This window comes from Coccinella septempunctata, chromosome 8, assembly GCF_907165205.1.
Source record: "Coccinella septempunctata chromosome 8, icCocSept1.1, whole genome shotgun sequence".
Lineage (NCBI taxonomy): Eukaryota > Metazoa > Arthropoda > Insecta > Coleoptera > Coccinellidae > Coccinella > Coccinella septempunctata.
In genome coordinates this window covers 8,465,721-8,481,482 of record NC_058196.1, presented here as the reverse complement: position 1 = coordinate 8,481,482, position 15,762 = coordinate 8,465,721, and the positions used below count along the sequence as shown (strand labels likewise).

The 15,762-nt window shown below is 33.5% G+C and overlaps 1 protein-coding gene across 5 annotated transcripts; it reads left to right on the top strand.

Annotated features, from left to right (window-relative positions):
- Window positions 1–7,162: 7,162 nt before the first annotated feature.
- LOC123319408 lies at window positions 7,163–8,729 on the top strand. 5 transcript variants are annotated; one of them, XM_044906345.1, is made up of 6 exons: window positions 7,189–7,274; window positions 7,338–7,444; window positions 7,566–7,648; window positions 7,709–7,738; window positions 7,800–7,916; window positions 7,985–8,729. In XM_044906345.1, exons 2-6 carry the CDS (start codon window positions 7,353–7,355, stop codon window positions 8,524–8,526), a joined length of 864 nt encoding a protein of 287 aa, XP_044762280.1. In that variant the 5' UTR covers window positions 7,189–7,274; window positions 7,338–7,352; the 3' UTR covers window positions 8,527–8,729. The 5 variants fall into 5 exon arrangements, with proteins under 5 accessions (XP_044762279.1, XP_044762280.1, XP_044762278.1 ...); XM_044906347.1 differs by having other exon boundaries at window positions 7,190–7,274; window positions 7,566–7,738; window positions 7,985–8,225; window positions 8,389–8,729; XM_044906343.1 differs by having other exon boundaries at window positions 7,566–7,738.
- Window positions 8,730–15,762: the final 7,033 nt, after the last annotated feature.

Below are 15,762 nucleotides of genomic sequence, written 5' to 3'. Positions count from 1 at the left end.
AATCGATCGAAATATCTGTTCCTAGAAATTATACTTTTCTGTACGACAACTGGATATCTCATTTTCGAGCATCCATAAATTTCTGAACATTCGTAGGAAGCAGATATTTAGATCCAGATCCGAACTTCCAATAGATGTACAATCATGAATAATTTACGTTGATCCAAAAATGTACGTTGAATGGACGTATATCAACGTACACTTTCTGATTGAACAAATAGGATCCAGTCTTGCACATCCTACGAATGTTGGGAAATATAGGTACAATTATTTTTCTCAAGAAAATTTGAGATGGACAATAAAAAAATAAAGTGCAAATTTACGGGAGATCTTTCAGAAGAATTTACATTCTTGTAATTATCCCTTAAGTCCTTCGAGAGATTCCCAACTAGTGCATCATATGCATGTTGATTTTTTTGAAACAAGATTTCAAAATATTCATATACAGGGTGTTGTTTCGACTCGAAACCTACTCATTTAATTTTTTCGAGGCGGACCTGGAATGAGAAATTTTTTATTATGGTATTCGATAGCACTCCTGACATTGAACATACGAATCAAATATCACAAAATGTATGGGGTGGTTGATAAGTTAAAATTAATTCAAAAAATTGAGAAAATTAGTAAACCAGGTTGTATCATGGTTACAAAGAATGGTAGACCCATAAAATACCATGATTGTATGCGAATTTCCCAATAAATCACCCTGTATGATGAAATTTTTGACGTTTCTCGAATTCACGATAGCTTAGGAAATTAATATTTAGCATATATCAGTATATTGAAGATGGAGGCTTTGACGCATTTGTCCTCCATTCATTCGAAAAATGAGCCACTATGATGACTATATTACTTTTAAAAAAATTTTCTCGTGAAATAGTCATGTCGAATACTAATGGACATAAAAATTCAGGCTTAATATTCAAGGATTTTGTTGTTCGGCAAATTCGCCCATGACATTTTTTTCCAAATCATTTGCCTCATGGCTCGTGATTATCAACATTCGCAAAATTGCCATGCACCAAGCTTTCATATTACAATCGACAAACTTTGCTGGCAAAATTTCATCTCTAGTGCTTTTACATATATGAGAAAACCATTTTCATTCCTTGTGTAGTTGGAAATGCTAAGGTTACAAAGATATTTCTGGATATAATACTGGAAAGAGAATATAGCACAATACAGAGATCTATAAATCGAAATGAGATAATGAAAACGTATTCAATCTTTTTCGCAGGTGATCATTGTTTCTGATTTGCAGGAATTTCGAATGATATATAGTGGAATTTGAAAAAACGCAATTGGGATTAATTAAACGTGGGACATACATATTTCTATATTTGAAAACTACAATGCCAAGACCGTCCTGGAAGTAAGCAGTATATTACCCTAATTAGGGTCCTGGAAGGCAACATTAGTCATAATATCAATTCCAAGACTGTCTTGGAACTGATATTTGGGTCCTGGAAGTCAACATTAGACATAATGTCAATTCCAAGACCGTCCCGGAACTATACAATTGTCTTGGAACTAGCAGTTAGCTGATTGGAAATGTCCCGGCACTCGACGTTAGTCATATATATATATATATATATATATATATATATATATATATATATATATATATATATATATATATATATATATATATATATATATATATATATATAGTTATAAAGTGTTAATACCACCTCCGAAATAGTAACTCGTTTAACGCTCTCACCTCATATATATCGCTGTCACCTCCGAAATCGGAGGTGACAACGTTTTGCCTTGTTTTTTAGCTTGTTAGATTCAGGAGGCTTCAGGGATCAACATATCAAAAAATCGTTTTGAGGTCACAACGCACCCCGTTTATGTACTGAACAATCTTTTAGTTCGAGTGTATATCACTGGCGCTAGTGTGCTGAGCTGTATATCGAAGAATTGCTGTGGGGGACTCTTTGCTCGTTAGCACCTCCGAAAATGGCAACGTTGTATTTTAAAAGCAGATGTAGACAGGCGAAATATAAGTATACGGATGAATTAACTGTAGAGAGGCGCAGCGCGCTATCTCCTCCATAATTGCAATCCAGGCGGCATATCTCAACGATTTTTTATCGCATTTATCTGTAGGGGAAAGAATCACGTGAAAGAAAACCAATCTTGGCTCTCTCGAATGGAATTATGACTGTTTATATTCCATCGTGTGTATCTATGCATCCGTTGAACTTCTTTCATCTCAAGCTAAATATTCAGATGTAAATGGTGATGAATATTCAAGGACAATGAGCCATTCCGAAAATTTTCATTTCAGAATCAAGAGAAAAAAATGCTACAAATTTTACAATATCACAGAAATGAACAACGTCGGCTAAACCGAATGTTGGACATTGTTGTGTTATTTCAAATGGAACGCTCTATATATTTTTCTTAAATCGGATTGCTCAATGATTTTGAGGAATCCTTTGCTCAGAAACATCTGTTTTATTATCGATTATGTTTAATTATTGGATTTTCACGAAAATTTGAATAGCTTGTACCATCTCTCTGGTTTGAAATACTGGAACTAACAATCTGCACTCAACTAGTAGAATACCTTCTAAAAGAAAAGATCCTTTTACCCACACAACATGGTTATGTAAGAGGTAGATCAACTCAGACAGCAGTGTTTGAGTTCATTTCAGGAATCCTTAATGCCTTGGAGGATTCTAATATAACAGTGGGTCTAATGCTGGATCTATCAAAGGCATTCGATACTCTGTCCCACGACCTTATTCTCCATAAACTTACTGCATATGGCATAAACAAGCTTGACTGGTTTCAATCATATTTAGCAAACCGCAGGCAGAGAGTGGTGATCTCTCAGAACGGAAAAACAACAGTTTCGGAAGAAGAACTCACAGAGTTCCGCAGGGTAGCATATTGGGCCCTATCATTTTTATCATTTTTCTAAATGACCTAAGTACCATATTCGATGAAACCATGGTTAGGACAGTGAATTATGCAGATGACACAAACTTCACTGTATTGGCCAAGCACGATTTAGAGTTGAGTTTACCATTTTACACTCAACTCTAACTCTAAATCGTGCTAGCCAGTGGTTTGAAGCAAACGGTTTGTGCATGAATTCTGAAAAAACAAGTGCCATCCTATTCAGGATAGCTCATTCCGGTCCCCAAGTGCCTACCAGCATTTCACTGTCTAACTCCACATTAGAACTGATTAAATCTTGTCGCTTCCTAGGCCTCACTATTGAGGTAACCCTTGATTGGGGAGAGCACATTTCCAACCTTTGCAATCAACTGGGTACCATCTGCTACACTTTGGGAGTCCTCAATAAATATCTGGACATAACCTCACTAAGAACAATATACCAGGCAGTGTTTAGGTATGGCATCATGTTCTATGGTAGTTCATACAACCTACATAGAGTGCTGAAAATGAAGAAGAGAGCCTTCAGAATGATCTGGAGGATGAGGAGGACGGAATCATGCAGGGGAGTCTTCAGAAGGAATGGTCTTTTGACTGCTCCTGCTGTACACATCCAAGAAAGCCTGATATTTACATTCAAGAACTAGCACTACTTCGAAGAGAAAACAGTAAGTAATTACAATACGAGGACAACTGCACTAAAATATCCAAGACACAGATTAAGCCTCACTAAAAAGGGACCTGAATATAGATATATTCGTTATTACAATAAGATAGCTCACAAACTAAGAGTAGAATGGACTCTACAACAGTTCAAGAAATTCATCTTCAAACTCCTACTTGAAATCGAACCCTACAGTGTGGAAGACTTTATGGAACACAGACTATAAAGCAGAAAATGACCCTGTTTCACTTCAAGTGTTTAATGTCATGTGTACACTTTACCTGATATAAAGCACATTATTTATTTATTTATTTATTTATTTATTTATTTAAATTTTTTAGTGATGTATCATAAAGAAAACTACAAATTATATCGAAACAAGTAAGAATTCATGAAGAATTATCCAAAACAGATTTGCATTTTTCGATAGATCATACAGGATGTAAGGGAAAAAATAAACAAAATTGAAGTCTTTAAAGGCCTCGAGTCAACATATTTTGAAATTGCAACCATATTTTTGTCAAGACATGCTGAATCTACAAAATGAAGGTAATAATATAGATACATACTCGGATACATATGATTGATTGGTAATTCCCAAAAGCTATGATGAACAGCGGACACTATGATGGACGCATGATGAAAGGAGAAAGACAAAATTTAATTTAAGTATTTTCGCATGAAGTTTTATTATTCAAAATAAATGATGATTCTTATAATTAACAAATCAGGTGCAATTAAAATTTTTGTTTTGGTCTTCGAAAATAACACATATTGATTAAACTTCTACTATCCAAAATGAATAGGTACATAGATAAAATGTATCTATATACAGGATATCTGTAAACAAATGCGAAGGACTAAGGGAGATGATTCCTTAATGAAAATAAGCGGGGCTAGTTCCTATAAATTTTTTTCCAAATAGACAGCTCTTCCAAGATGCAGCCTTGGAAGGCGATGACGAGTCTACAGTTTTTAATTTTTTTTTACAGGTTCTGAAAAACACTGAGTCATAAAACTATACATATTATGAAGCACTGAGTAGATTGGTACCAGTTTCAACTTCGGCAAGCTCGTAGTTGAGGCGGTAACTTGCTATCGATTTTTTTAATGTGTCTCTCCCTTAAATTCAAAAATTTCTGTGAAAATGTTGAAATTTGAGTTATTATGCTATTGTCATAGAAGTATACGAAACTATCAGGTCGGGGGATCCAAGATTTCGGGTCGATTCACATGAAAAAAAAAACATAATAAAATGAATTTCGTGAATACCGAGGCTGAAAACCACTATTCTCCGCTATGAAAATTTAATATTATTCCAATAATATACCGAATTAATTAATGCTACGTCGCTATTACTATAAGGCCCGGTTGTTCAGTTCAGGATAAGGCCGAGATTTAAGATGATCCTAGATTAACCTGACAGAACTGAACTGAAGTGTCAAAATCAATTTAGGATAAACTTTAATCCCGAACTGAACAACTGGGCCTATTCATGTAGAGTTTCGGATTTAGCGAGAATCTACTGCTTTTTCTTCAAAACAACAACTGCGCTGAAGGAAATGTGATTGACTGTTATCTATATCATTTACATCATTATTTGCCGAACTTCAAAGTTCTGAATGAATTAAAATCTAAACTTGAAAATATACGAGATAATTTTCGCAAGAATTTCAATGAAATCTGAAAATTTTCATCATTCTGGAGCATTCTGGACATCAATAATTCTCGAATCATCCATGGAATAAATTCAATTTTATCCAATATAACACGCAAAACGAAATGTTATTCGAACTCGGCATCTTGAGCAATTCGTTCCTAAAAAGCCCGAATCAGGTAGAAAATTTTGAACCCTTCATATCAGCGTTAACACGTGTTTTGCAGTAAACAGATGCCGATTTCGTTTTCAACGGGCCATGTAACTAGGGTCGGCGTTGGGTGAAAGGATGAACGGTTCTTACAACAAGAAGAATTTGAATTTTCATATGACGGTGAGGGCATTTGTTTTAAAATTTTCAGAGTACAAGAAGTATACAGGGTGTTTCACGAGTAAACAGACAAATGAAAACCGTGAAAAGAGGGCATTGAGCTGAGTTCAGAATCATACCATATACAGGGTGTTCCAAAACTAGTGAATCAAACGTTACACCACGATAGTAAACCAAATTTTATCGAATGACACCAACATTAGTTCGACGAAAATGTACCGTTTCCAAAATAATCAGAATTTTATTAAAATACATAAAGTTGCCGATTTTCGAACTATTTTTCTTAATAACAGGGCCAGTTTGTGAAAAAGGATATCGATTTTAAATTATATTGAAGTAATATTATTGTTTCATCTCCCCTAATTGAAATTATTTTAAGTAGTTAATCGATAACCATAACCTAAGTAAATGTAAATTAATAAAAACAATTGTTTTTTCTACATGATTTTTAATACTCAGAATAAACAGGGGTGATAATATGGGAGAAAAACGCTATCCTCAATAACAAATTGGCCTTGTGACTGAAAAAATAGTTCGAAAATCGGCAACTTTAGGTTAGGTTTTTTTAGAAACGGTACATTTTCGCTCAACTAATGTTGGTGTCATTCGATAGTATTTGATCTAGTCTATCGTGGTGTGACGTTTGATTCAATAGTTTTGGGGCACCCTATATATAGGTTTCTTCGAGGTTTTTTGAAATTTCTCAAATTTCCGTTTGGCTATAACTCCTGAAATTCTGATCAAGTCGACTGAAAATTTATATTTAGCCTTGAGTTGTTGATTTCATTGAAACAGAGCATTAAAATTCGACAAAAATCTGGACCGGGCTCAGTGAGGCTTTACTTAACTTCAAACTCATAAAAACACCATGTATGTAGTTTTTTAATCATAATTTCAACTTTTTTATCTGCATTATTATTGTCTCAAAATGAATTGATTTTTGGGTTGCCCCACCTGTTGATCATGTTCTAGAAATAATTGTTTTGGTCAGACGCCTCTAAGAAATAGAGCACTTCATGAAAATGTATTTAGAAATCCATAATTGATTTTTTTTCAAAGAATATTCTGTTGAATGTGTTATGTGTTCAACAATTATACCATATTCGGTCTTCAAAATACTCTTTCACAAGGATAAAATGTTTCAAAATTGATAATATCCAAATATGGGTGGAAAAACTACGCTATCTTGAAACTAAAATTTAAAACTTGATATTCAGAATGAATCTTTTTTTCTATGGACAACTAGTTGTGTGAATAAAAACAAAGAAAGAAATCGCGGGGTGTCAGATCTGGAGATCTAGCAGTCCAATATTGGGGTCCTACCCTTCTAATAAAATGACCTGAAATACTGATAAATACTTTTGCTGGTGCATGAATATCATCAATGTTTCAATAACAAATTGTAATAAGACCAGAACAATCCATAGATTTCCATAGATCCAATAATGACTATAACGGAATCAGTGAAGAATTCGAAAGTACATTTATCATACTTATCCGAAGCACAGTATAGACACCAACCAGTAGTCGCACTCCCTGGTTTCTGTTACTCCATTTATGACTCGCGCATCATTTCCGTGCTCCTAACTTAAAATTGTTGAGCAGCATTTCGAATTCGAGCATTTGAAATTTGAAAGTTAAGCAGAAGTAAAGGTGAACATTAGAGACAGTCTCTGGTAAATTGTAGCAATTATAATCGTGTGAAGTAAATAGAGAGAGAGAAAAAAAAGTTTATTTTATGGCCATCGACCTAGGTCCTTCAGCCCAAGTAAATATATTTGTGCAAAATGGTGAATTATTGCAGCGTGTATAATTGCAAAAACAGTAGTGTTAAGAATCCTAAACTTAGTTTTTTTCTCATACCAGGAGACACTTTCAGGTGAGTTATTGAATAAGCACGTGTTAATGTTGGTAAATTTTTGGTAATATTTTAGTTAAACTGCTATACTTCGTACATGCACGTGAATGGTATCTTATTTAATTTTTCCTATCATTTTCAGGCAAATGATTTGGCTTCCAAAAATGGGAAGGCAAGAATGGATTCTGAAAAGACCAGAACTTCTCCACAAAAAAAGAATATGTAGTGAGCATTTTTCTAAAAAAATGCTATCTGGAAGTAGATTAAAAAAGGATTCTTTTCCAGATTTATTCAAAGAAGGCATTGGTGAGAAAGGTATATATTGAAGAAAATTAAGATTTTATTTGTTATAATTAATATTTATTTTTATAATTAGGGGTGAATGTAAATGCTTCAACTTCTGCTTCAACATCTTCAATGGATATTGAAAATAATGAGACCGTAGATGAATGCCGTGAGATTTCTATAAACCCCAACATATATACTACACCAGGTAAGGACTTCAACGTTACTTATTTATTTGAACTATTATATCTTATGCATATTTATCTGTATTCATAGAAAAGAAACCAGAAGAAACACAAACATCTCCTAGTTTGTCTTCAGCCACTCCGAGGAAAAGAAAGTTACAATCAGTGGTGAAGAATTTGAAACGAAAATTAGTTGCAACTCCAGAGAAGAAATCTGTAGATATAAGTGATGAAGATTTCATCCGATTTTGTAGAAAAAATTTCAATTCGACCCTGGCAGATTTTATGATCTCCCAATTGAAGCTTCGAAAAAGGAAACCTCATGGCTATAGGTATTCAGTCGCTTTTAAACAATTTGCACTAACAATATACTTTTTGGGACCCAAAGTGTACCAATTTCTACAAAAAACATTTTTTTTGCCACACAAGGCAACACTTTGTAGAATAACCACAAATTGGGATTTCTCTGTTGGCTTAAATGAGCACATATTTCAGGCCATTTCATTAAAGACAAGGAATATGGACGATGCAGCAAAGGATTGCATTGTGTGTGTTGACGAGATGTCAATAAAAACCCATTTATTTTACAATATCTCATTGGATCAAATTATTGGATTTCACCAATCCTTGTGAGAAATTTCCTTGGAATTACTTATTAAGTTTGTATGTTAGATTAAGAATTTTTTACACACTTAAATTTTGCAATAGAAACTTCATTGCACAAAAAACAAACAAAAAAGAAAAAAAAATTATAAAAATTTTACATTTATAGATATATTATTTGTTTCTCGTGTTTTTTGTATTATATGTATGTATTAATAAAATTTTATTCATTATTTTGAACTTTTCATTCTGCATTTTCATTTCATCAGTCTAGAATATGTTGACTTCATATTGTAAGTAGACGATAACATTCTAATTTATAGGGAACACAGTATAGTTTTTTCATGTGTTGTCACAGCAGTTTCAACAATGAACTAAATGAACAAGTTAATTACTTTTCAGAGCAAACCTTCGCACATTTTCAAAATATGCATTACCTATTCAGTAGATGAACCTAAAGGCTCTATATTGAATACAGATCACAGCAGCTTTGTGACAGAAGGTGGTTGATTACCATGGAAATAAGAAATCTAGAAAAATGAATCCTCTGAAACTAAAGGAAAAAACCTTTCTAGCCGAGAATTAACATAAAATTATCTGAAAAAACACTGATTCACAACAATCGCATTCACTTTAGGACATATGCACTAAAAATGCATCAGTTTCCCCTGACGATAATCATTTCAAATAGAAAATCATGAAAAATTTCGAAATAATACTTGAGAAGTGATAATTATCAAATAATATTATTTTTACATTCGCCTCAATGCTCATAATTCTTCTCGTAAAATAATTCCCTTTAAAATTGCCGCGCATTTTCTCATGCGCGCCGAAATGATGCGCGTGTTCTCGGAGGAGTAAATAATTCAGTTCATTTGATCTAGAGTGCAACTACTGGTTGGTGTCTATACTGTGTCCGAAGTGCCAATCATTACCTTCACTAAAAGACCAAATGAGGTGAAAACCAGTTCGGAAAATTACTTCAGTTCCACGTTGTCCATAAAAAGCGATTCATTCATAAGACATCGAATTATAATTATTATTTTCATGATCATGATTGCGTAGTTTTTTATTTCTATTTTTGTTCATTACCAATAACAAAGCTTATTATCACTGTTAATGACTTATCTGAATGACCAGATATGCTATAAATATCAAAAACAAATGCAAGACATATATTGAGAACGAAAAAATTCAGTTGAACATTTCCAATTCCATTTTTAGATTTCCTCAGTTGATTGGCTATCATATTCATCCCATTAATTAATGTGAAGTAAAAGTCAATATGCAGCGCTGTTTTTTCCAGACATTTCACGATCAAACAATTATTCATTAAAAATAATCTGAAAAGGCATACCAAAGTTTCATTGATTTTGAGAAAATCAATGGAGATACCTGAAAAATTCAAAATTATGACGAGAAAAACTACAAACAGAGTGTTTTGCATGAGTTTAAATTTGAATATATCCTCAATGAGTTCGGTCCTGTGTTCGTCAACTTTTAATGTTCTGTTTTATTGAAACTTAGAAGTTTAAGCGGATAATGAATTTTTAGCCGAATCCAACTAAAATATTTGGAGTTATAGCCGAACAAAAATCAGGGAAATTTGAATAAACTCCTCTCTATATCGGAAACGGAATGCCTAAGACACACATGAGGTGTTTTTGAACTAAGCTCAATGCCCTCTATTCACGGTTTCCGTTTGTCCGTTTACTTGTGAAACACCCTGTGTACTGAAAAATTTCAAAAGACTCCTCGAGCAATTAAGAAATGCCATCTTATATGTAACGAAAAATTTCATTGTCATGTATCATTCATTTTAGGACCTATACGGTATTAAACTCCCCTATCGGACGAAGTATCGTAGACATAGCATACTTATTCAAAACTGTTGATATTCATGAAGAAAAGATAATAATTTCTGTCCAAATTCATTTACTCCGAATCCTTATCAATCAATTATTAGCGTATGAAGTTTATTAATATCAGTATCGTTCTCGAACTATTTACAGGTTTCAGTATGTGTGAATGAATCGGAAGAGCAGCTGTATTCTGTATATGAGTAGAATTCAAGCTGCCCTACTTTCTGTCCTCCTGAAATCTGGCAACGTTGCGGGAGGTGAGAGCGCACTACTAATAAGAAATATATGCGGAGGTAGTAAGGTCTGATTCGTTTAAAGAAAAATTTTTCAATGAAAATCTTTTCCCCTCCTTAGGTACCCCTGTTATTTACCTTCCCCTCTACATATATAAGCAAAAATTATTCCAATTAAAAAACTTCTTCACTTGGAGGTCAGGTCGCCCAATGAACTTAACGGAGGTAACAACGAACTACGGGTTCATATATATATATATATATATATATATATATATATATATATATATGACTAACGTCGAGTGCCGGGACATTTCCAATCAGCTAACTGCTAGTTCCAAGACAATTGTATAGTTCCGGGACGGTCTTGGAATTGACATTATGTCTAATGTTGACTTCCAGGACCCAAATATCAGTTCCAAGACAGTCTTGGAATTGATATTATGACTAATGTTGCCTTCCAGGACCCTAATATATATATATATATATATATATATATATATATATATATATATATATATATATATATATATATATATATATATAGTTATAGAGTGTTAATACCACCTCCAAAATAGTAACTCGTTTAACGCTCTCACCTCATATATATCGCTGTCACCTCCGAAATCGGAGGTGACAACGTTTTGCCTTGTTTTTTAGCTTGTTAGATTCAGGAGGCTTCAGGGACCAACATATCAAAAAATCGTTTTGAGGTCACAACGCACCCCCTTTATGTACTGAACAATCTTTTAGTTCGAGTGTATATCACTGGCGCTAGTGTGCTGAGCTGTATATCGAAGAATTGCTCTGGAAGACTCTTTGCTCGTTACCACCTCCGAAAATGGCAACGTTGTACTGTGCAAGCAGATGTAGACAGGCGTAATATCAGTATACGGAGGAATTAAGTAAAGAGAGGCGCAGCGCGTTTTCTCCTCCATTATTGCAAGCCAGGCGGCATATCTCAACGATTTTTTATCGCATTCCTTTGTAGGGGAAAGAATCACGTGAAAGAGAACCAATCTTGGCTCTCTCGAATGGGATTATGACTGTTTATATTTCATCGTGCGTATATCTATGCATCCGTTCAACTTCTTTCATCTCAAGCTAACACTATAATTCTGAATTTGGCGAACTATTTCATTACCTATCTGAAAACGAATCGATTTGAGTCTTGTCCATAATGATATTTCTTCTCTCTATGGAAATGATCCATATAGATAATACTACCTATTAGTATAACGAATAATCAGTATTGTTACATTGCATATAATAAAATAACCTGTTCAGAGAAAAACATTTTTTGGATAAGAAAATTCAGATGTTAATGGTGAAGAATATTCAAGGACAATGAGCCAATCCGAAAATTTTCATTTCAGAATCAGGAGAAAAAAATGCTACAAATTTCACAATATCACAGAAATGAACAACGTCGGCTAAACCGAATGTTGGACATTGTGTTATTTCAACTGGAACGCTCTTTATATTTTTCTTGAATCAGATTTCTCAATGATTTTGAGGAATCCTTTGCTCAGAAACATCTCTTTTATTATCGATTATGTTTAAATATTGGATTTTCCCGAAAATTTGAAGAGCTTGTACCATCTCTCTGGTTTGAATATTTCAGTGATGTATCATAAAGAAAATTACCAATTATATCGAAACAAGTAAGATTTTATGAAGAATTCGCCAAAACAGATTTGCATTTTTCGATAGATCATACAGGGTGTAAGGGAAAAAATAAAAAATATTGAAGTCTTTGGAAGGCCTCGAGTCAACATATTTTGAAATTGCAACCATATTTTTGTCAAGATATAATGAATCTTCAAAATGAAGTTAATAATATAGATACATACTCGGATACATATGATTGAGATACAGATGATTGATTGGTAAATTCCCAGAATCTATGATGAACAGCGGACACTATGATGGACGCATGATGAAAGGAGGAAGACAAAAGTTAATCTAAGTATTTTCGCATGCAGTTTTATTATTCAAAATAGATGATGATTCTTATAAGTAACAAATCATGTGCAATTGAAATTTTTGTTTTGGTCTTCGAAAATAACACATATTGATTAAACTTCTACTATCTAAAATAAAAAGGTACATAGATAAAATATAGCTATATACAGGATATCTGTAAACAAATGCGAAGGAATAAGGGAGATGATTCCTTAATGAAAATAAGCGGGGGTATTTCCTGTAAATTTTCCAAATCGACAGCCCTTCCAAGATACAGCCTTTGGAAGGCGATGACGAGTTTACAGTTTTTAATTTTTTTTAAAGGTTCTAAAAAACACTGAGTCATAAAACTATACATATTATGAAGCACTGAGTAGATTGTTACCAGTTTCAGCTTCGGCAAGCTCGTAGTTTAGGCGGTAAATTGCTATCGATTTTTTCAATGTGTCTCTCCCTTAAATTCAAAAATTTCTGTGAAAATGTTGAAATTTGAGTTATTATGCTATTGTCATAGAAGTATACGAAACTAGCAGGTAGGGGGATCCAAGATTTCGGGCCGATTCACCTTAAAAAATACATAATAAAATGAATTTCGTGAATACCTACCGAGGCTGAAAACCACTATTCTCCGCTATAAAAAATTAGTATTATTCCACTAATATACCGACTTAATGAATGCTACGTTGCTATTACTATAAGGCCCGGTTGTTCAGTTCAGGATGAGGCCGAGATTCAAGATGATCCTAGATTGATCTGACAGAACTGAACTGAAATGTCAAAATCAATCTAGGATAAACTTTAATCCCGAACTGAACAACTGCTATACATGTAGAGTTTCGGATTTTGCGAGAATCTACTACTCTTTCTTCAAAACAACAACTACGCTGAAGGAAATGTGATGGACTGTTAGCGACGCGGAATATCAACCATCTAAATTCTGTATAGTCCATACAAATTTTTTTGAACTCTCATCATACTATATAGCAGTCGGATACTGAAATCCGTCATTTGTCAAAATGAGTTGTCAGTTCATAGACTGACCAACATTTTCGAAAGCTATTGATCTATTAATTAAATCGTTCTATAATTGGTCCTAAATTGACAGTCGTATTGTGAAAAACGATATGCAGCGGATTATCTAAACACGAAATAAATTCTGAAATGTTTCGGATCATGAGGTTAATTGAATAAGTATCTTGTTCGTATCATTTGTTGAACTTCATTATTCTAAATATTCTTCAATGAATGAAAATATAATATCAACACACATAATTTTTTGATTTATTCGTCATCAAATCATTAAATAAATCGTTTCTCGAAAAGTTTCGAGTCTTGAGGCTAATATAATATTGAATTATTTACATCATTATTTGTCGAACTTCAAAGTTCTGAATGAATTAAAATCTAAACTTGACAATATACGAGACAGTTCTCGCAAGAGTTTCAATGAAATCTGAAAATTTTCATCATTCTGGAGCATTCTGGACATCAATAATTCTCGAATCATCCATGGCATAAATTCAATTTTATCCAATATAACACGCAAAACGAAATGTTACTCGAACTCATCTTGAGCAATTCTTTCCTAAAAAGCTCGAATCAGGTAGAAAAGTTTGAACCCTTCGTATCAGCATTAACACGTGTTTTGCAGTAAACAGATGCCGATTTCATTTTCAACGGGCAATGTAACCAGGGTCGGGGGGATGAACGATGAACCAGAGTCTCTGGATGGACGTTTCTCACAACAAGAAGAATTTGAATTTTCATATGAGGGTGAGGGCATTTGTTTCAAAATTTTCAGAGTACAAGGAGTATACAGGGTGTTTCACGAGTAAACAGACAAATGAAAACCGTGAATAGAGGGCATTGCGCTGAGTTCAAAATCACCCCATATACAGGGTGTCCCAAAACTAGTGAATCAAATGTCACACCACGATAGAGTAAACCAAATATTATCGAATGACAACAAAATTAGTTCAACGAAAACGTACCGTTTCCAAAATAATCAGAATTTTATTAAAATACCTAAAGTTTCCGATTTTCGAACTATTTTTCTTAATAACAGGGCCAGTTTGTGAAGAAGGATATCGATTTTAAATTATATTGAACTAAGATTATTGTTTTATCTCCCCTAATTGAAATTATTTTAAGTAGTTAATCGATAACCATAACCTAAGTCTCGACCTAAGTTGATGTTAATTGAAACAATTGTTTTTTCTACATGATTTTTAATACTCAGATTAAACAGGGGTGATAATATGGGAGAAAAACGCTATCCTTAATCACAAATTTGCCTTGTAATTGAAAAAATAGTTCGAAAATCGGCAACTTTAGGTTAGGTTTTCTCAGAAACCGTACATTTTCGCTCAACTAATGTTGGTGTCATTCGATAGTATTTGATCTACTCTATCGTGGTGTGACGTTTGTTTCGATAGTTTTGGGGCACCCTATATATAGGTTTCTTCAGTGTTTTTTGAAATTTCTCGAATTTCCGTTCGGCTATAACTCCTGAAATTCTCTATCAAGTCGACTGAAAATTTATATTTAGCCTTGAGTTGTTAATTTCATTGAAACAGAGCATTTAAATTCGACAAAAATCAGGACCGGGCTCAGTGAGGCTTCACTTAACTTCAAACTCATAAAAACACCGTGTATGTAGTTTTTTAATAATAATTTACACTTTTTTGTTATCTGCATTATTATTGTTTCAAAATGAATTGATTTTTGGGTTGCCCTACCTGTTGATCATGTTCTAGAAAAAATTGTTTTGGTCAGACGTCTCTAAGAAATAGAGCACTTCATGAAAAATAGAAATTCTTAATTGATTTTTTTCAAAGAAATGAAATGAATGTGTTCAACAATTATACCATATTCGGTCTTCAAAATAGTCATTCACAATGATGAAATGTTTCAAAATTGATAATGCACAAATATGGATGGAAGAACTACGCTATCTTGAAACTAAATATTAAAACTTGATCTTCAGAATTAATCTATTCTTCTATGGACAACTAGTTGTGTGAATGAAAACAAAGAAAGAAATCGCGGGGTGTCAGATCTGGAGATCTAGCAGTCCAATGTTGGGGTCCTACCCTTCAAATGAAATGACCTGAAATACTGATAAATACTTTTGCTGGTGCATGAATATCATCAATGTTTCAATAACAAATTGTAATAAGACCAGACCAATCCATAGATTTCCATAA